Source organism: Tachyglossus aculeatus, unplaced genomic scaffold, assembly GCF_015852505.1.
Source record: "Tachyglossus aculeatus isolate mTacAcu1 unplaced genomic scaffold, mTacAcu1.pri SUPER_34, whole genome shotgun sequence".
In the NCBI taxonomy this organism is placed as follows: Eukaryota; Metazoa; Chordata; class Mammalia; order Monotremata; family Tachyglossidae; genus Tachyglossus; species Tachyglossus aculeatus.
Genome location: NW_024044839.1, coordinates 1,170,804 through 1,190,666, shown reverse-complemented (window position 1 = coordinate 1,190,666; position 19,863 = coordinate 1,170,804). Strand labels below are relative to the sequence as shown.

At 57.1% G+C, this 19,863-nt stretch overlaps 1 protein-coding gene across 4 annotated transcripts; it reads left to right on the top strand.

Moving 5' to 3' along the window:
- Positions 1 to 1,515: 1,515 nt before the first annotated feature.
- EXOC7 (exocyst complex component 7) lies at positions 1,516 to 17,681 on the top strand. 4 transcript variants are annotated; one of them, XM_038742025.1, is made up of 20 exons: positions 1,516 to 1,685; positions 3,434 to 3,499; positions 5,354 to 5,538; positions 5,764 to 5,869; positions 6,067 to 6,298; positions 6,429 to 6,596; positions 8,974 to 9,066; positions 10,881 to 11,026; positions 11,219 to 11,371; positions 11,824 to 11,922; positions 12,273 to 12,335; positions 12,813 to 12,879; positions 14,220 to 14,258; positions 14,999 to 15,064; positions 15,291 to 15,411; positions 15,769 to 15,864; positions 16,447 to 16,510; positions 16,942 to 16,983; positions 17,115 to 17,248; positions 17,459 to 17,681. In XM_038742025.1, exons 1-20 carry the CDS (start codon positions 1,626 to 1,628, stop codon positions 17,559 to 17,561), a joined length of 2,103 nt encoding a protein of 700 aa, XP_038597953.1. In that variant the 5' UTR covers positions 1,516 to 1,625; the 3' UTR covers positions 17,562 to 17,681. The 4 variants fall into 4 exon arrangements, with proteins under 4 accessions (XP_038597953.1, XP_038597955.1, XP_038597954.1 ...); XM_038742027.1 differs by lacking the exon at positions 8,974 to 9,066; XM_038742026.1 differs by lacking the exon at positions 14,220 to 14,258 and having other exon boundaries at positions 1,517 to 1,685.
- The last annotated feature ends 2,182 nt before the right edge of the window (positions 17,682 to 19,863 follow it).

Sequence of the window (19,863 nt, the reverse complement as noted above, 5' to 3'; positions counted from 1 at the left end):
TATATGTTGCCGACTTGTACTTCCCAAGCGCCCAGTACAGTGCTCTGCACACAGTAAGCGCTCAATAAATACGATTGAATGAATGAATCACTGTAGAGAAGCAGCATGGCTCAATGGAAAGAACACGGGCTTGGGAGTCAGAGGCCATGGGTTCAAATCCTGGTCTACCAATTGTCAGCTGTGTGATCTTGGGCAAGTCACTTAACTTCTCTGGGCCTCAGTTACCTCAGCTGTAAAATGGGGATTAAGACTGTGAGTCCCCCATGGGACAACCTGATCACTTTGTAACCCCTTGCAGCGCTGAGAACAGTGCTTGGCACATAATAAATGCTTAACAAACACCATCATCATCATTATTATTATTATTAAAGAGCACGGGCTTGGGAGTCAGAGGTCATGGGTTCAAATTCCAGCCCTACCAATTGTCAGCTGTGTGATCTTGGGCAAGTCACTTCACTTCTCTGGGCCTCAGTTACCTCAGCTGTAAAACGGGAATTAAGACTGTGAGTCCCCCGTGGGACAACCTGATCACCTTGTATCCCCCTCCAGCGCTTAGAACAGTGCTTGGCGCATAGTAAGCGCTTAACACCATCATTATTATTATTATTATTAAAGAGCACAGGCTTGGGAGTCAGAGGTCATGGGTTCAAATCTTGGCCCTTCCAATTGTCAGCTGTGTGATCTTGGGCAAGTCACTTCACTTCTCTGTGCCTCAGCTGTAAAATGGGGATTAAGACTGTGAGCGCCCCGTGGGACAACCTGATCACCTTGTAACCCCCTCCAGCACTTAGAACAGTGCTTTGCACATAGTAAGTGCTTAAGGAATACCATCATCATCATTATTATTATTAAAGAGCACGGGCTTGGGAGTCAGAGGTCATGGGTTCAAATCGTGGCCCTTCCAATTGTCAGCTGTGTGATCTTGGGCAAGTCAATTCACTTCTCTGTGCCTCAGCTGTAAAATGGGGATTAAGACTGTGAGCCCCCTGTGGGACAACCTGATCACCTTTTATCCCCCTTCAGTGCTTAGAACAGTGCTTGGCACAGTTAATATGTTAATATGTTCTGTTTTGTTCTCTGTCTCCCCCTTCTAGACTGTGAGTCCACTGTTGGGTGGGGACTGTCTCAATATGTTGCCAACTTGTACTTCCCAAGCGCTTAGTCCAGTGCTCTGCACACAGTAATTGCTCAATAAATACGATTGATTGATTGATTGGCACATGGTAAACGTTTAACAAATGTCATCGTTTATTATTATTGCTATTATCAATGGGCCCGAGGAGTATGGACCTCCCCTCGGCCTGAGGCGGCCCCAGCAAACATGGCGTCCTGAGGAGACGACGGGCAGGAGGCGGGGCTCAGTGCGCAGGCGCGCGGCCCCCTCGCCACGCTCAACATGGCGCCGCGGGCCTGGGGAGGTGGAGTCGGCGGCCCCAGCAAACATGGCGTCCTGAGGAGACGACGGGGCTCAGTGCGCAGGCGCGCGGCCCCCTCGCCACCCTCAACATGGCGCCGCGGGGCTGGGGAGGTGGAGTTAGAGGCCCCAGCAAACATGGCGTCCTGAGGAGAGGAAGTGGGGCAGGGTCGCCATAGTGGAGCGGCTGCTTGAGGGGAGGACAGGTGCCATGATCCCCCCTCAGGAGGCGTCCGCCCGGCGCCGGGAGATCGAGGACAAGCTGAAGCAGGTGGGACAGGGACTATAGCCAATTGATCCTCCTCCAGGAGGCCTTCCCAGACTGAGCCCCTTCCTTCCTCTCCCCCTCGTCCCCCTCTCCATCCCCCCATCTTACCTCCTTCCCTTCCCCACAGCACCTGTATATATGTTTGTACATATTTATTACTCTATTTATTTTACTTGTACATATCTATCCTATTTATTTTATTTTGTTAGTATGTTTGGTTTTGTTCTCTGTCTCCCCCTTTTAGACTGTGAGCCCACAGTTGGGTAGGGACTGTCTCTAGATGTTGCCAATTTGTACTTCCCAAGCGCTTAGTACAGTGCTCTGCACATAGTAAGCGCTCAATAAATACGATTGATGATGATGATGATGTCTCCCCCTTTTAGACTGTGAGCCCACTGTTGGGTAGGGACTGTCTCTGGATGTTGCCAATTTGTACTTCCCAAGCGCTTAGTACAGTGCTCTGCACATAGTAAGCGCTCAATAAATACGATTGATGAGGATATCCAATCTGGACACCTGTCCACAGGTTTTGCTTCGTTGTCCCAAGCGCTTAGTACAGTGCTCTGCACACAGTAAGCGCTCAATAAATACGATTGATTGATTGTCTGTCTCCCCCTTCTAGACTGTGAGCCCACTGTTGGGTAGGGACCGTCCCTAGATGTTGCCAACTTGGACTTCCCAAGCGCTTAGCACAGTGCTCTGCACACAGTAAGCGCTCAATAAATACGATTGAATGAATTAGCTTGTATCTACCCCAGTGCTTAGAATGGCGCTTGGCGCAGAGCGCTAAGCAAATATCATAATAATCATGGTGTGATTGGAAAGTCTCAATGGCTCCTCCAGTTTAAGTGGCTCTAATTGGTAATTTATTTATTTATTTTACTTGTACATATCTGTTCTATTTTATTTTGTTAGTATGTTTGGTTTTGTTCTCTGTCTCCCCCTTTTAGACTGTGAGCCCACTGTTGGGTAGGGACTGTCTCTAGATGTTGCCAATTTGTACTTCCCAAGCGCTTAGTACAGTGCTCTGCACATAGTAAGCACTCAATAAATACGATTGATGATGATGATGATGGTACTTTAAAGCAGGAAATCAAAAGATTGGTACTCAAGGACATTTTCCAGGTCCAGTTAACCGGACAACACCAGTTCGGTGGGGGGGCAGCGCTTCACCATTGTCTTGCTAGTGGGGGCCTGTTCCATGATCTTTTTAAAAAATATATATTTTAAATATTCTATTTATTTTATTTTGTTCATATGTTTTGCTTTGTTCTCTGTCTCCCCCTTCTAGACTGTGAGCCCACTGTTGGGTAGGGACCGTCTCTAGATGTTGCCAACTTGCACTTCCCAAGCGCTTAGTACAGTGCCCTGCACACAGTAAGCGCTCAATAAATACGATTGAATGAATGAGTGAATGAATGAAGCAGCGTGGCTCAGTGGAAAGACTCCGGGCTTTGGAGTCAGAGCTCATGGATTCCGATCCTGGCTCCGCCACTTGTCAGCTGGGTGACTTTGAGCGTGTCACTTCACTTCTCTGGGCCTCAGTTCCCTCATCCGTAAAATGGGGATGAAGACTGTGAGCCCCCCCCATGGGACAACCTGTATCCCCCCAGCGCTTAGAACAGTGCTTTGCACATAGTAAGCGCTTAATAAATGCCATTAAGGGAGGGCCGGGCCTTTGCCTGGGAGAGACCCCCCGATGGGGCGGTCCGAGGGTGGGAGCCGGGGAGACCTTCCTCCTCTCCCCCCAGGAAGAAGAGACGCTCTCCTTCATCAGGGACAGCTTGGAGAAGAGTGACCAGCTGACCAAAAACATGGTGAGTGCAGACAGCTTTAATTCTCTTTGTTCTGACGATTTTGACACCTGTCTACATGTTTTGTTTTGTTCATTCATTCATTCATTCAGTCGTATTTATTGAGCGCTTACTGTGTGCAGAGCACTGTACCAAGCGCTTGGGAAGTACAAGTTGGCAACATATTGTTGCCTGTCCCCCCCACTTCAAGACTGTGAGCCCGTTGTTGGGTAGAGACCGTCTCTATATGTTGCCGACTTGGACTTCACAAGCGCTTAGTACAGTGCTCTGCAAGCAGCGTGGCTCCGTGGAAAGAGCCCGGGCTTTGGAATCAGAGGTCATGCGTTCGAATCCCAGCTCCGCCAATTAGCTGTGTGACTTTGGGCAAGTCACTTCACTTCTCTGGGCCTCGGTTCCCTCATCTGTGAAACGGGGATTAAGATTGTGAGGCCCCCCGTGGGACAACCTGATCACCTTGTAACATCCCCAGCGCTTAGAACAGTGCTTTGCACATAGTAAGCGCGTAATAAATGCCATGGTAATAATAATAATAAGTACAATTGAATGAATGAATGACCCCTGTCGGGTTTGGGGAATCCGCAGGATGAAGGGTTTGGACGCAGGGGGTGGGCGGGAGTGGGTCTCTGGTCACCATGGCAACAGGCGGCCGGCTGCAGTCTCCTCCTCTCTAGACTGTCAGTAATAATACTGATTATGAATGTTTCTTAAGCGCTTACAACGTTCCAGGCACCGTTCTAAGCGCTGGGGTGGATACAAGCAAATCGGCCTTATCCCCATTTTACAGATGAGGCAACCGAGGCCCAGAGAATAATAAGAACAATGACGGTATTCGTTAAGCGCTTACTATGTGCCAAGTAGGTGCTTAACAAATATCACGATTATTAATGAGAGCCCCAGATGAGGGTGCGGGGCCCCGTGCATGTGTGTTTTGGGGGTGAGATCAATCAGTGGTATTTATTGAGCATTTACTATCAATCAATTGTATTTATTGAGCACTTAGTGTGTGCAGGGCACTCTACTAAGCACTTCTAACTGAGCTGAGAGACACAATTCCTGACCACAAGAAACTTGAGAAGCAGCATGGCTTAGTGGATAGAGCAAGGGCTTGGCCTACCCTGCCGAAGCCCTCATTTCCTCTTGTCCCATTCCCTTCTGCAGCACCTTGATTTGCTCCCCTTATTCAGCCCCACAGCACTAATGTCCATATCCATAATTTATTTATATTGGTGTCTGTCTTCCCCTCCAGACTGTAACATAATAATAACTGTGGTTTTTGTTATGTGCTTACTGTATGCCAGGCACTCTACTAAATGCAGGGGTAGATTCAAGGTAATTGAGTTGAGCACAGTCCCTGTCCCCCACGGGGCTCACAGTCTTAATCCCCATTTTATAGATAAGGGAGCTGAGGCACAGAGAAGTGAAGTGATCACCAAAGAAGGGATTAGAACTCAGGTCCTTCTTATTGCCAGACCTGTGCTCTACCCAGTAGGTCACGCTGCTCCTGACTCCCAGAACGGGCCTCTCGGCCCTGGACACACGGCAGGTGCCTGAGAGGAAATTGGGCAGGCGTGGAGGGCGACGATGGCTGGAGTAGAGGTTGTTCTCTTCAGAACAGGCTGGCAGAGTGGATCATCCCTGCAGTCTCTAGACTGTTGGCTCATTGTGGGCAGGGAGTATGTCTACCAACTCTGTTATAATGTACTCTCCCAAGAGCTTAGTACAGTGCTCTTTACGTGTCACTCAATAAATACGATTGATTCAGTGATTGCAGGTCAGAAGCAGCTAGTGAATCCTGGCAGCTTAATCCAAGATCCCTGTTCCGCTTCCCCAGCTGTCTGTCTCCTCGCATCCCCCCAGGTGTCCATCTTGTCGTCCTTCGAGAGCCGGCTGATGAGGCTGGAGAACTCCATCATCCCCGTGCACAAGCAGACGGAGACCCTGCAGCGGCTGCAGGAGAACGTCGAGAAGACCCTGTTCTGCCTGGACCACGTCATCAGTTACTACCATGTGGCCAGCGACACCGAAAAGGTCATCAAGGAGGGGTGAGCTAAACCCGGTGCCCTTGCGCTCCAAACTCCTCCCGGACCGGGCCAGGCCGGGTGAGAGGAGGAGCTCGGGGGTGATCCTGGAATTCCCATGAGCCGTTTCTTCCCCCAAACTGCTGTGAGTTTCCTCGGGCCTCTTCCTCACTGCTGCCCGCCTCCACCCCCCCCAGCTGACTGTGCCCACTCCCCCCAGCCTCCTGACCGTGGCCCTCTCCCTTTCAGCCCCTCGGGCAGGCTGGAGCAGTACCTGGGCTGCCTGGCCAAGATCCAGAAGGCGGTGGAGTATTTCCAGGACAATAACCCGGACAGCCCGGAGCTGAACCGTGTGGTAGGGGCAGTGGGCACCTTCAGAGCGGCCTAGGCCGAGGGGCTGGGGCAGGGGGTGGCCACTGGGCTTAGGCACCCTGTGCCTAGATAGAACTGCAGAGGCCAGGCTGTTGGGCTGTGCTGTCGCTTAGGAAGCTCAGGGGGAGAGCAGGGGTGGGCCAGGTTGTCAGGGAGGACAGTTCCTTCCCACCCCGGCAGAAATCCCTGTTGGAGAGAGGCAAGGAGTCTCTGGAGTCCGAGTTCCGCAGCCTGATGTCCCGGCACAGCAAGGCGGTCTCGCCCGTCCTCATTCTGGACCTGATCGCGGGTGAGGAGGAGCAAGAGGGTCCGGGAGGTCCGGCGGCCCCGGCCCTGGAGCACCTGCCCGAGGCTGCGCTGCAGGATGTGGTGCGCATCTCCCGCTGGCTGGTGGAGTTCGGCAGGAACCAAGGTAAGGCCGCCAAGCTCCACCTGGCCCCCTCATCTCCGGGCCGAGCTGGGGACCCAGTGGGCTTGTCCTCCTCTTCCACCTCGCTCTCCGCCCTCCGGCCGACCCTCAGCTGGCTCTCTTGTTCCCCCAGATTTCATGAACGTCTATTACCAGATTCGGTCCAGCCAGCTGGAGCGCTCCATCAAGGGCCTGCGTGAGCATTTCCGCCAGAACAGCTGCTCGGCTGGGGTCCCCTACTCCCCTGCCGTTGCCACCAAGAGGAAGGACACTCCCGCCAAGAAGGCCGTCAAGCGGCCAGGTGAGCCCAGTCCTCCCTCCCTCCATCCCTCTCCGGAGCACTGGGTGCCCCCCAATCCCGCTACCTCTTCCCAGCAGCTGGGCAACTGACCTGGACCTCTGGGCCGTGACTCTCCCACAGGGCACTCTGGGTGCCGGGCCGGAGACGGTCCCCAAGGGCATCGGAAGCTTCCGAGCGAGGGGATGGGTGGGATTCGGGGGCCAAGGTGGCCAGAGAAGGCCACTGATGGACAGAGGTGATCCGAGGCTACCACCATGGTCACCTCCATAGTCCAGGTCAGGTGTCTGGCGTGAAAGGGTGGGCATGGAGCCAGCCCTGGTGAGCCCTCCTCCCCGCACTGCCCCGTCCTTGGCCCCAGCCCCATCCAGCCCCTCCCACCACTCCGCTTCTCCCGTCCATACTGATGAACTCGTTAAGTTTCTAATTGGCTAGCGAGCTGGCTCGCTTCCTCGCTGGAACCTGATGAGCTCATTAGCATGGACTGTGCCGGCCCATTGAGCTCGGAGGGGCCGGGGAGACAGACGCGCTCGGAGCCGGGCCGGGGGACCGGGCTCTCCGGTTCGCGCGGCCCCGGGGAGGGAGAAGCCCCAGCCAGCTCTGCTCCGGGACACATCTGCTCCAAGAAGCTCCCTTGTTTATTAAGTGCTCAATAAACAGCTCTTAAGCTGTTTATTAAGAGCGTACTGGTGCAGACCGCTGTTCTAAGCACTTGGGAGGGTACGATACAACAGTGCTCAGGTGTCAGGAACTGTCCGGGGGAAGGGAAGTTAGCAACTGCCGTACGTGGTGTTATAATTAAACGCTTACTATGGGCCAAGTACTTGTACCTAGTGCCAAGGTAGATACAGGATAATCATATAAGTCACAGGCCCTGACCCGTATGGGGCTCACAGTCTGAAGGAGGCAGAACAGGTATTGAATCCCCATTTTACAGATGAGGAAACTGAGGACCGAAGACACTGAGTGATCTTCCCAAGGTCCCCCAGCAGGGAAGTGGGGGAGCTGGGGTGAGAACCTAGTCCTCCTGACTCCCAGCTCAGTTCTCTGCCCAGTAGGCTACGACGTCCTCAGAATTATAATATTAAGGATTTCCTCTGTGCCAAGGACTGTGATGGGCTCCGAGGTCAATACAAAATAGCCAGATCAGACACAAGCCCTGTTCCATGTGGGACTCACCATCTAGGAGGGAGGGAAAGCAAAGATCTAATCCCTAATCAATAATCAGTGAATGGCATTTACTGTGCTCTTTCTTTGTGTAGAGTACTGTACTAAGCGCATGGGAGAGTTCAGCAGAGTTAGCAAACTGCACCCCTGCTTTCAAGGAGCCTCCAATCTAGTAGGGGAAAATAATGACGGGTTAAGGAAGCAGCAGAGCATAAGGATCTGGACAAGAAGCGTGGGGGACAGGGCTGTGTGAATCATTTTGCAGATGAGGGAATGAAGACCCAGAGAGGTTAAGGGAGTAGCCCAAGGTCACACAGCAGGGCAGAGCAGGTACTAGAACCCGGGCTTCCCAGCGCTCAGGCCGCGCTGACCCCTCAGCCTGGCCCGGGGTGCGGCCAAGTCGGCTGGCACCGCAGCCGTGGCACTCAGAACAAGGTAGAAGATAGCCCAGGCATCCGAGGGAGCGTCAGATGGGGCATTGTAAGGGAGGGGAACCAACAGTCCCCGTCCACCCCCCATCCCAGGAGGGGCTACTCGGCCAAGTGCTGGGGGAGGCCGCTGTCCCCCACTCCCGATGGCATCACTGCTGCCATGGTGATGAATCATGGTTTAACCCTTGGTGTGTTTCCCCAACCCTTACTAACCCCCACCAGCCCTGGGGCTTTCCCAGGCCTCTTGGCAGTTCCAGTTACCATTGGCTCTGAACACCCGCTCCTTATTGTTAATCGTATTTATTGAGCTCTTACTGTGTGCAAAGCATTGTACTTCCTACTAACTCCTCCGATTCCGCTATCCTTCATCTTGAGAACCGGCCCTGAGCATGCCCAGAGGGCCCCGCCTGCAGTGTGGGGCCAATCGAGGGTTGAGGGCCGTCCGGAAGTCGGGGATACGCTGGGCTGAGCCATCAGCTCCCCTTCTGGTTCAAGAGGTTCCCCGGGTCCTTCCTGATTTGTAAATTCGCCAATTTGTAAATTCGGCCCAGACTCCGGGGAAACTGGTCCGGGAAGACTCCAGAGCGGGCTTCACCGGCCCTCTTCCCCTACCCGTGTCCCCAGGAAACTCGAGTATCTGGTGGGCTGTCCTGGGCATGCTCACTGAGGTTTGGCAGGGGGCAGGGAGGGCCAGCGGGGGCTGGGGCCTGGGGTCTGCTGCTCTTTTCTCTCGCTCATTCCTCAGGTCTCTTCTTGTCTCCTCTGTGTGGCTCTGGTGGCAGGGACGATCCGTAAGGCCCAGAGCCTCCTGAAACAGTATTCCCAGCACGGGCTAGATGGGAAAAAGGGGGGCTCTGGCCTGGTTCCTCTCGAAGGTAATTCCTGCTGACACAGCCTTCTTCTTCTCTCTCTCTCATTCTCTCTCTCTCTCTGTCTCTCTCTATCTCTCTTTCTTGCCTCTCACTCCCGCCCTGTGCTTCTAACCGGTGAGGCAGGGCAGAGTCTCTGTGCACCCAGCCCCTCCTGGGTCTCAGGGGGCCGCAGGGGGAGCGGGATGCGGGGAGGAGGTACCCAGATGGTGCTTGGCTCAGACCCACTTGGCTGACAGCAGGCTCTGCCTTCCCTGAGGACACCCCTCCTCCCCCTTCCTTCCCCTTCCCCCTCCCTATTCTTTCTCCCTCTCCCCTACCTCCCTCCATCTGAACTATGAGGGAAGAGGTGGTTGGTGGTTCAGTGGGGCTGGGGCCCTCTGGTCTCTCCCTCCCCCTGCTGGGGTCGGTCACCTTCCGTGGCCGAGTGGACTGCCCAGGGGACAGAGGGGTGGTCTTCCCCCAGCAGTGACAGTGGCATCTTCGCCCTCTGAGGTGACAAGGTGTTCCCCCAGCCTGACCCGGGACCTTTGAGCCCCTCCTCAGCCGAAAGGGCCCCTCCTCTTCCTCCCACAGCCTCCAGTGGGGTGGAGATGCAGGGGGAGGATTGTCCCCGAGCGGAGCCCACCTGTCAGGCTTGGAAGGGTCTCTCCCCAGCTTGGGGGGAGAGGCAGGCTTGGGGTCCCCTGGCCCAGCCCCTAGGCAAACCACTCTCCAGGCTCCCTTGGTCCAACGATTGTCCGAGGCCCTGACCACTGAGCCCAGGCCGCCAGCCCCTGAGGACTGTGGCCACACAGCCCCAAAACAGGCTGCACTTCCCAGGTGCTACCTTGGTGGACCCCCATGCTCATACTGGAGTCTCGCCTGGAGCCCTCTCGCTTCTTTCTCTACTCCCATCCCTCTTGGGCACCGGGTAGAGTGGCATAGGCTGGACCTCCCTCCATTCCTCCCTCCTGTTGAGCAGACAGCGAGTAGCGAGGCCAAGGTGGAGGAAGATGGAGCATGAGCGGGTCGGAAAGGGGCAGGGGTGCCTGGATGTGCTGCCCCAAGCCCTTGCACCCCAAGCACCAGGCCTGAAGCCTGCCTCTGGGCAGCAAGGCTGCCAACCTCCAGCATCAACGCCCACCCTCCTAATGTTCTACCCCGGCCTGGGGGGCCCCGGGGTTTCAGGCTGGATGGAGCCCAGTCGGTATTGCTTCCCATCTACTCGCCCTCACATCTGCTCCTGAGTCACCACCCTCCTCCCGATGGGACTCCTAGTAAGGGGCTGCCCTTGGGTCTCGCCTTGCTGCGGCAGGGCCTGCACCTGGGCGTCCAGGGCCTGCCTGGTCCCTCAAGTCCAGACCTCCTCACTGATGGCATCGTCCCTCACAACCTCCCTGAGTCAGGACCAGACCCACCCCTCTGTGACCACGGCCGATCGGGGCTTGTTCCGAGCATCCCAGAACCTAGAGTAGGGCCGAGAGCCACCCTGGCCGGCTTGACGGAGCAACTCTTCTTCCTCTGAGCCCCTCGGTCCCGGGGCTCTGCCTCCAGAGGGGCTCCTGAGGGTCCGGAGACAGGGAAGAGTGGGAATCCAGGAGTTGAGTTGCGCTTGGTGGCCCTTCCTGTTCCGTTTCTGTGGCACCCGCACTCCCCAGCCCAAGGGACACCTCTCCTCACACCAATGCTGGGCTGGCAGTGAGGACCCCAGTTTACTGGACCCCTGCAGCCCAGCAGTTTCAGGCGGGCTTGGCCCTTCCTGACGGGTGGGGAATGAGTGGGCGGCCACCACCGCAGGAGGGCCGGCGCTCAGGGCTGCGCTGTCCGTTCCCCACCAGGCCGGGATGAGGTACTGGACGTGGAGATTGACGCCTACATGCACTGTGTGAGCGCCTTTGTCCGCCTAGCTCAGAGCGAGTACCAGCTGCTGACCGATGTCATCCCTGAGCACCACCAGAAGAGGACCTTTGACTCCCTCATCCAGGTGCCTGCCCCTGTCCCGGGCTCCCCCAGCACCCTTCGGCGACCCCGTCCCCTGCTCCTCCCCTCCCAGAGTGCTCCAGACAGGCTGGTGATGGAGAGAAGATCAAGGCGGACGCCCACCCCCGCCTCCCCCTTCCCCTGGCTTGGGCTCCCTCCCCCACCCCCTCAGTGCCCACCGTTCCTCCCCTCCCAGGACGCTCTGGACGGGCTGGTGATAGAGGGAGAGAACATCGTGGCGGCCGCCCGCAAGGCCATCGTCCGACACGACTACTCCGCCGTGCTCACCGTCTTCCCCGTGCTGCGCCACCTCAAGCAGACCAAGCCGGAGTTCGACCAGGTGCTGCAGGTCTGTGGCACACGGGGCCCCGGGGGTTGGGCCCGGGCAGAGGCCGGAGCCCCAGCTGGAAAACGGCTGCAGGGTGACCAGAGTGGATGTGATCCTCCCCACCCCCCAGCCCGGCTAGGCGCAGGGGCTCAGGGGGCGGGAGGACATCGAGGCCAAGAGAGGGTGGCTTGCCCATGATTGCACAGCAAGCTGTGGGCAGAGCTGAGATTTAAACCCCAGGCTCCCATCTCCCAGCCCTCGTGCTCTCCCCACTAGACCATACTGCCTCTCTTCCTGCCTTTCTCCCACCCCTAGCCCCTATAGGGTCCTGAGGGTCCTATTCCCCTAGTAGACGGGGTTAGGAAGCAGGACTGAGTAATGGGCAGTAGTGACCACGGGCATCTCAGCGGCCACAGCTCTCCGTGCCACTGTTGGGTATGCAACATCCCCCCATCCTCTGTCCCCTCGTGCAGGGCACGGCCGCCAGCACCAAGAACAAGCTCCCCGGGCTCATTGCATCCATGGAGACCACTGGGGCCAAGGCCCTGGAGGACTTTGCCGACAACATCAAGGTACTCGCCCAGTAGCCAGGAGGGAGGAAGGAGAGGGAGTCCCCGTTTCTCTCAGAAAACCGGCCGGTTTGGGCCCAGCCCCCCTACAAGCCCAGGGGTCCTGAGAACCTTCCCCTCCTAGGGCACCTTTCGCACCAAGACCCTCCCAGGGCCCCCAGACGGCAGGTGGGCAGGGCGGACCAGCTGAGGTCCGAGGAAGGGCCGGCCAAGTCCCCGCTGACCGCAGGATGGTGCCGCAAGGCACGAGGCCGGAGAAGGAGAGAGGAGGGTTTTTCCCCGGCCCAAGGAGAGAGTGACCCCAAGGATGGTCATCCCGACCTCATTTGGGCCCTGGGGTCTCGTTCCCGCAGAATGACCCAGACAAAGAGTACAACATGCCCAAAGACGGCACAGTGCATGAGCTCACGAGCAACGTAAGTTCCCAGGAGACCTTGGGGCAGGGAAGGAGGGAAAGTGGGAGGGAAGGGGGTGAGGGCCGGAGGCTGGGAGGAGTGGGGGAGATCTGGGATAATAATAATAATAATAATAAAAGTGGTATTTGTTAAGCACTTACTGTGTGTCAGCCGCTGTTCTAAGGGCTGGGGTAGATGCAAGATAATCAGGTTGGACACCGTCCCTGTCCCACAATAGGGCTGAGTCTTAATCCCCATTTTACAGATGAGGGAATGTAGGCACAGAGGACGTTAAGTGACTTGCCTAAGGTCACACGTTAGACAAGTGGCAGAGCCGGGATCAGAACCCAGGTCCTTCTGACTCCCGGGCTCGTGCCCTATCCAGTAGACCACGCCTTCCTCCCCCACGGCACCCACCCGTTATGGTTGGGCTTGGGGGCTCGGGGTGGGGTAGAAGAGAGCTGGGTTCTGACGTCTCCCTGTGCCTCTTCTCTCCAGGCTATCCTCTTCCTGCAACAGCTTCTTGATTTTCAGGAGACAGCGGGGGCCATGCTGGCCTCTCAAGGTACCCAGGGTGCTGCCCTCCCTAGCGCCTGCTGCCAGCCTCTGCCATATGGCCAGCTACCACTCTCAGTGGTGGGCTGAGGTTCAGGTGGTTGGCGCGGGCAGTGGGGTGGCCTGTGAGCCAGCCAGACTGCATGGGGTGGGATTGACTGAGGCCTCTGCCCCTGTCCCCCTCCCCTCACCCCTCATCTCTCCTAAGCTCCATGCACCTGTCCCACCCACCCCCCTTCTTCCCCTTCTCCAATCAGTCCATCAATCAGGGGCATGTACTGAGTGCCTACTGTGTGCGGAGCACTGCATAGTAGAGCGCATACACCATCCTTGCCCCCCGGGAGCTGACGGTTTCCACCTCTCTCCGTCTCCTCTGCCTGCCTCCCTCCTGCCTGTCCTCCCTCCTCGCCTCTCCCGTCTTCTCCCGCCTGCCTCCCCTGCTTGTTCTTTTCTCAGTCGGAGGCCGCGGTGGGGGAAGCTGTCAGGACTCAGAAAGACTTGGCTGCCTGGCCGTCCGGGCTGCTGTGGTCGTGTGGAGGGTGGGGCGGAGGTGAGGTAGGGCTTAGGGTGGGGATGAGGAGAGCAAGAAAGGACATTTCTGCCCCGCTTACAGCCAAGCTCCCCCTCCAGCTCCGTCCTCCCGCTTGGTCGGTCAGCACAGTGGGCAGGTTTCTTCCAAACGTGGAGGTAGCCCCTGGTCTCCAATCCCATCAATCAATAAATAATATTGATTGAACACTTTCTGCTTCCAAAGCCCGGTAGTGAGCACCTGGGAGAGAACAATAACATTAATAGGCACCATTCCTGCCCTCAAGGAGCTGACAGTTTACTGTGTACAGAGCACTGGACTCAGCTGTTGGGTGAGTCTGATGGAGATAGTAGACACAGTCACTGGCCACAAGGCACTTACAGCCTATTGGGCGCAGAGCTCTGTACTAAGCACTTGGAAGATCCCCTTTGAGTTGATAGACATGATCCTAGCCCTCAAGTAGCTTACAATCCACTGTGCAGAGCATTGCACTAATTGCTTGGGAAAATCCGATAGAGTTAGTAGGCACCATCCCTGGCCTCAAGAAGCGTACAATCTTTGTGGAGAAAGACACACAAAGTTAAATGTAGATACGGGGAAGCGTTTGGGGGGCATATGAGATCTGGAAATGGCTTCCTCGGGAACAAGTCGGTGCCGTATAATCCCGTCTGTGCTTCTGGACTTTCTGGGAGGAAAGGGGCTGGGTTCTGGGAGAGGCGGCTGTGTCTAACCTGGTTTTTTTGCACTTTGCATCTCTCTTTCTCACTCTCTTTCCTCTTTTCTGCCTCCCCTCTCTATCTGCTTCACCTCTAACTACGTAGTTCTTGGGGACACATACAATATTCCTTTAGACCCCCGAGGTAAGCAGTGTGGGGGGTGGATTTCTGTCCCCCAGGCGGGCTCCCCAGGGGCAGCGGGGCGCCTCAGAGGAGAGAGCGGGGAGCCCCGGGCTCTCGTCCTCCCGTCCTCGCCTCCCAGCTGGTTTCAATCTGCGCCTGGCGGGTCTCCAGCCTGTCCCGTGGCCGGCCGGAGATACGGCAGACCCTGCCGGTCTCTCCCGCTCCTCTCTGCCCCCCCCCCCCCAATCCCCCCCACCCAGCCCTCCAGCTTTCTGCGGTTCCCACTGCCTGGCTTAGTCTGGAGGGGAGGGGAGATGGGGAGAGGGGAGCGTATGTACCACCGAAGCCTGTGTCCGTGAGGGGTGAGGAAGGGGCCTGCTGTTTTAGGCCCCCCCACCGGGCCTGCCCCCAGCCCCTTCCCCACCCCTGTCCCCCTGCTGCTTCACCAGACCTGGGCCGGATCCTGGCTCCCGCTAGCTTGGAGCTTGCTGGGAGCACATATTCCATCCAGGAAGGAGGGAGGGCCTGACCTAGCTGGGGACCCTTCTACCCTGCCCCCACCCTCCAGGGACCTGGGACCCTCCTCCCCTCCTCTCCTTCCCTCCTAGAGGCCTGGGACTATCCTGTCCTCCCCCCAGCAGGAGCCTGAGGCCTGGGGTCTGGGCCTCTGTTACGCGCTGGGGAGGAAGGAGGCCCCTCTCTCCCGTGTCCCCCCTGCCCCACCTCTGGGAGAAACACTCACCGGAGGGGTGTCTTTACAGAAACCAGTTCCTCTGCCACCAGCTACAGCTCCGAGTTCAGCAAGCGTCTGCTCAGCACCTACATCTGTGAGTTTTCAGCCTCCTTTCCTCCCAGGTCTTCCCCCAAACCTGCCCCCTCATCCCTGGGCACCCCAGTACTCTCCACGCCCCGGCCCACCACCACTCTGCCCCTCCTCTGGTGTCCCCCAAAGCTGCCATGGCCTGGGCCCTGGGGCCGGTGGCTCAGCGGAGCCAGAAATGGAGCGGGGCGGGGAGCACAGGGGATGCCCCTTCACGTGCCCCTCCTTTGCAGGCAAGGTCCTGGGCAACCTGCAGCTGAACCTCCTGAGCAAGTCCAAGGTGTACGAGGACCCGGCCCTAAGTGCCATCTTCCTGCACAACAACTACAACTACACCCTCAAGTCCCTTGAGAAGTGAGCACACCCCGCCCACCCCCCCCATACATAAGCACCTCACAGCCTGGGCTCTGCTCTACACCCCCGATCGCCAGACCTGCGGGCTATGCCAGCCCTTAGGCACCTGCTTGGCCAAGAGCGGGAGAATGTCCACTGCCCTCTCACCAGCCCCGGCCATCCCCCTCGGTCACCTCCCCGCTGGTGAGGCCTAGGGCCCACCTGGAGCTCGGGGGAGCCAGGGAAGGGGACGGAGGTCACGATGTCTCTGCTGAGATGAGGCGAAGTTGCCTGGAGTCTTCCACCCCCACCGCTTCCCCTGTCTCCTGTCGCCACCCACCCCGCCTCCCACCGCCAACCCATCCCGTCCCATCCCAGGTCGGAGCTGATCCAGCTGGTGGCGGTGACGCAGAAGACAGCCGAGCGTTCCTACCGGGAGCACATAGAGCAGCAGATCCAGACGTATCAGCGCAGGTCAGAGCGGCGGGCCTCCCCTGCCCTACTTTGCTCCTGAGTCCTGTCTCCCTCTTCCCCTCCCCTTCTGTCCCATCCCTCCATCCCGTCCATCGGTCAATCAGTGGCATTTACCGAGTGTTTACTTCATGCTGAGCACTGTACTAAGTGCTTGGGAGAGTACAATATGACTGAATTAGGGGATACAGTCCCGGCTGCGTCTTTCCAGAGACCCTTTTGGCCCTACCACCTCACCCCAGAGTCCACCCTCTTGTGCCATCCTTCCCCTGCCCCCCAGCGTGGTCTTCGCTCTGGGCCCCGGGGGAGTGGGGGCGGGGGGCTCCTGGCAGGCCCCGCATGACTGTGGGCTGCAGTAAATGCACAAAAGCACGTGTGTACGCGGAGATGCTGTTGGGCCATTGTGCTGGGACTCCCAGCAGCCCCCAGGAGAGCATCACCACATCAAGCCCCAAGTGGGACCAGTTGTTGCCGGGCCCGTCCCAAGCCTGCCCCCCGTCCCTGACCGGACCAGACCCCAAGACCGCGGTTCTTGCCATATGTCGGACTCTTACTTCCCTCTCCCCTCGGTCACCTGTTTGGCAGCTGGTTAAAGGTGACGGATTATATCGCTGAGAAGAGCTTGCCCGTGTTCCAGCCGGGAGTCAAGGTGAGGGGTGGGAGTCGGGGGGGCCCCGGGAGGCCCCGGGCAGCAGGTGGTCGGCCCTGTGGGCCTAAGGGAAGGGTAGGGATGGTCTGGTCAGTAAGCTGGGAGCGGAGAGAGGGAGGACTGGAGTCAGAGAGGCAGCAGCCAGGTGGACGAAGAAGGGAGCATGGTGCAGGACGAGCCTCTCACCTATCCCCCCTGCCCTTTTCCCAGCCCCACAGCACTTAGGTACACACCTATAACTCATTTCTATTATAAATTATAATAGACTGTGGACCATAAGCTTGTAATGGAGAGGGATTGTGTCTGTTATATTGAACTCTCCCCAGTGCTTAGTATAGTACTCTGCACACAGTAAGAGCTCAATAAATACGATTGATTGAATGAATGAATTTTCCTCTTCCTTCTGCCCTCTGGCCGGCTGGCCCACCCAGCTCCGAGACAAGGAGAGGCAGATGATCAAGGAGCGCTTTAAGGTGAGTCTTCCTTTTCCTCCTCCTCCTTTCTCCGTCCTCTCCGGACCCTCGTCACAATGCCAAACTGGGCCGGCGTCTGAGATCCTGACCTCTGTTCCCCCCGCCGCCCTGTCTCGCTGCGCCCCGCTCAGGGCTTCAATGACGGCCTGGAGGAGCTGTGCAAGATCCAGAAGGCCTGGGCCATCCCTGACGAGGAGCAGAGGGATAAAATCCGGCGAGCTCAGAAAACCATCGTCAAGGAGGCCTATGGGGTCTTCCTGCAAAGGTGCCGCCCCCTCCCTCGCTCCCAGCGCCCGGCCCTGGGCGGCCGGCGGTCGAGAGCCCCCACTTCCCCATCTCGTCTCCATCATTGGCGATCCCTGAGGGTCACCGATGGGTCATTGATGGACCCCGATTGGCCCCTGGGGGTCCCTGATTGGGCTGGGGGGTGGTCAGTCTGGGTCTCTGGTGGTTCCTGACGGTCCTTGTCCTACAGGTACAGCAGCCTCCCCTTCACCAAGAACCCCGAAAAGTACATCAAATACCGGGTGGACCAGGTGGGCGACATGATCGAGCGGCTCTTCGACACCTCGGCTTGACCCAGGTCATTTCCGTGGCAACCTTCCCTCCTCATTGCCCACTCCCTCCGCTCCCTCCACCCCAGCTCCAACTGGCCGAAACGTATTTATTAGACAGATAAAGCAGTACCAGTGCTGTTCTTGGCTTGGTATGTTTGATGCCCATCGTGGGAGATATTCCAATTTTGCCCTGGCCCCAGCCCAGGCTCTGAGCTTTCCCGCTCCTAGAGGGCACGGCTGCCCTCCTTCCCCTCCCCTCACCACCACTACCCAGGTAAGACAGTGCTTCGTGGCATTGCCCGCTTTCTGTGGCCCTGACATAAACAACACTCGTTCCCTGCCTCGGGCTTCTCCAGAATGGGGAGAAAGCAGAAACTGTCTCCCCAGGTGCTTTGGGAAGTCGAGGCGAAGATTCGCAGCTCCTGGGGGTTCAAGGATGCGAGCCCCCTTGCCTCAACAACATCCCGGGGGGTGCGGGGGAAAGGGCAGCTGTCTTGCACCCTGAGAGCCCAACTCAGAAATAGAATTGACTGTGTGTCCCAAGACTCACTAGCAGGAGGAACACTCCTACAGCCACTTTCCCCATCTTTAATAATAATAATAATGACGGCATTTATTAAGCGCTTACTATGTGCAAGCACTGTTCTAAGTGCTCACTGGCAGGACGAACACTCCTACAGCCACTTTCCCCGTCTTTAATAATAATAATGACGGCATTTATGAAGCGCTTGCTATGTGCAAGCACTGCTCTAAGCGCTGGAGAGGTTACACGGTGATCAGGTTGCCCCACGGGGGGCTCACAGTCTTAATCCCCATTTTCCAGATGAGGTAACTGAGGCCCAGTGAAGTGACTTGACCAAAGTCACCCAGCTGACAAGCGGCAGAGCCGGGATTTGAACCCACGACCTCTGACTCCAAAGCCTGGGCTCTTTCCACTGAGCCACGCTGCTTCTCTTCTTTCCCACCAGACAGCTGATCCCCCTCAACTCCCTCCCAGGATCAGGGCTGGGCAGGTGCCCCGGTCCGGCCAGGGCCAGGACCGGGCCCCGCGGGCTAAGCACGGTCCGGAAGGATGATGGGGGCGGACCAGGAGAGCCCTCAGGCAGGCCCAGAGAAACCTGCCGTATAGGGGGGTGGTAGGAATTGCAGCCCCCCACCGAAAATGGGTCTACAAATTTCGTCTACACCTTTTCTGCAAACAGCACCAGCCCACGAGGGTGGGCTAAGAGCAGCCACCACTGAGCCCCCGGTGCTGGCTGTGCAGCTTGGCCTCAGTAAAGCGGGGGCCTGGAGTCTCCCCGGGGCGGTGGGAAGTGGGGTGGGCCTAAAGCAGGTGCTGAGCGGAGACTCGGACCACCCTCCCCGAGACGGTCTGGGTCTGCACGGCTGGGGCCCGAACAAATTAACCGCAAGTACTTATTGAGCATTTACAAGATTTTTGTTGGTTTTTATGGTATTTGTTAATAATGATGATGGCATTTGTTAAGCGATTACTATGTGCAAAGCGCTGTTCTAAGCGCTGGGGGGATACAAGGCGATCGGGTTGTCCCAGCGGGTCTCACAGTCTTCATCCCCATTTTACAGACGAGGTAACTGAGGCTCAGAGAAGTCAAGTGACTTGACCAGGGTCACCCAGCAGATGTGGTGGAGCCGGGATTCAAACCCCTGACCTCTGACTCCAAAGCCTGTGCTCTTTCCACTGAGCCACGCTATTTAAGTGCTTACTATGTTCCAAGCACTAGCGTAAGTACAAGTTAACTAGGTCGGACCCAATTCCCGTCCCATGTGAAGCAGCGTGAAGAGAAGCAGCGTGGCTCAGTGGAAAGAGCACGGGCTTTGGAGTCAGGGGTCATGGGTTCGAATCCCGGCTCCGCCACATGTCTGCTGTGTGACCTTGGGCAAGTCACTTCACTTCTCTGAGCCTCAGTTACCTCATCTGGAACATGGGGATTAAGACTGTGAGCCCCGTGTGGGACAACCTGATCACCTTGTATTCCCTCCCCAGCGCTTAGAACAGTGCTCTGCACATAGTAAGTGCTTAACAAATGCCATTATTATTATGTGGGGCTGTAGTATTTACTGAACTCAGTGAAATTCTCTCTCCTGTGGCCGCACCTGCTCTCTTTTATACATTCCTCATCTGCAAAATGGGGATTAAATACCTGTTCTCCCTCCTCCTTAGACTGGAAGCCGTGGGTGGGCAGAGAGGGTGTTTGATCTGACTGTAGTTATCTAAGCCAGCGCTTGGTAAATAATAAGCATTTAAAGTGTCCCCCCCGCAACTCTCCCTGACCCCACAAAGCCCCTGCCCGTCCGGGAGTGA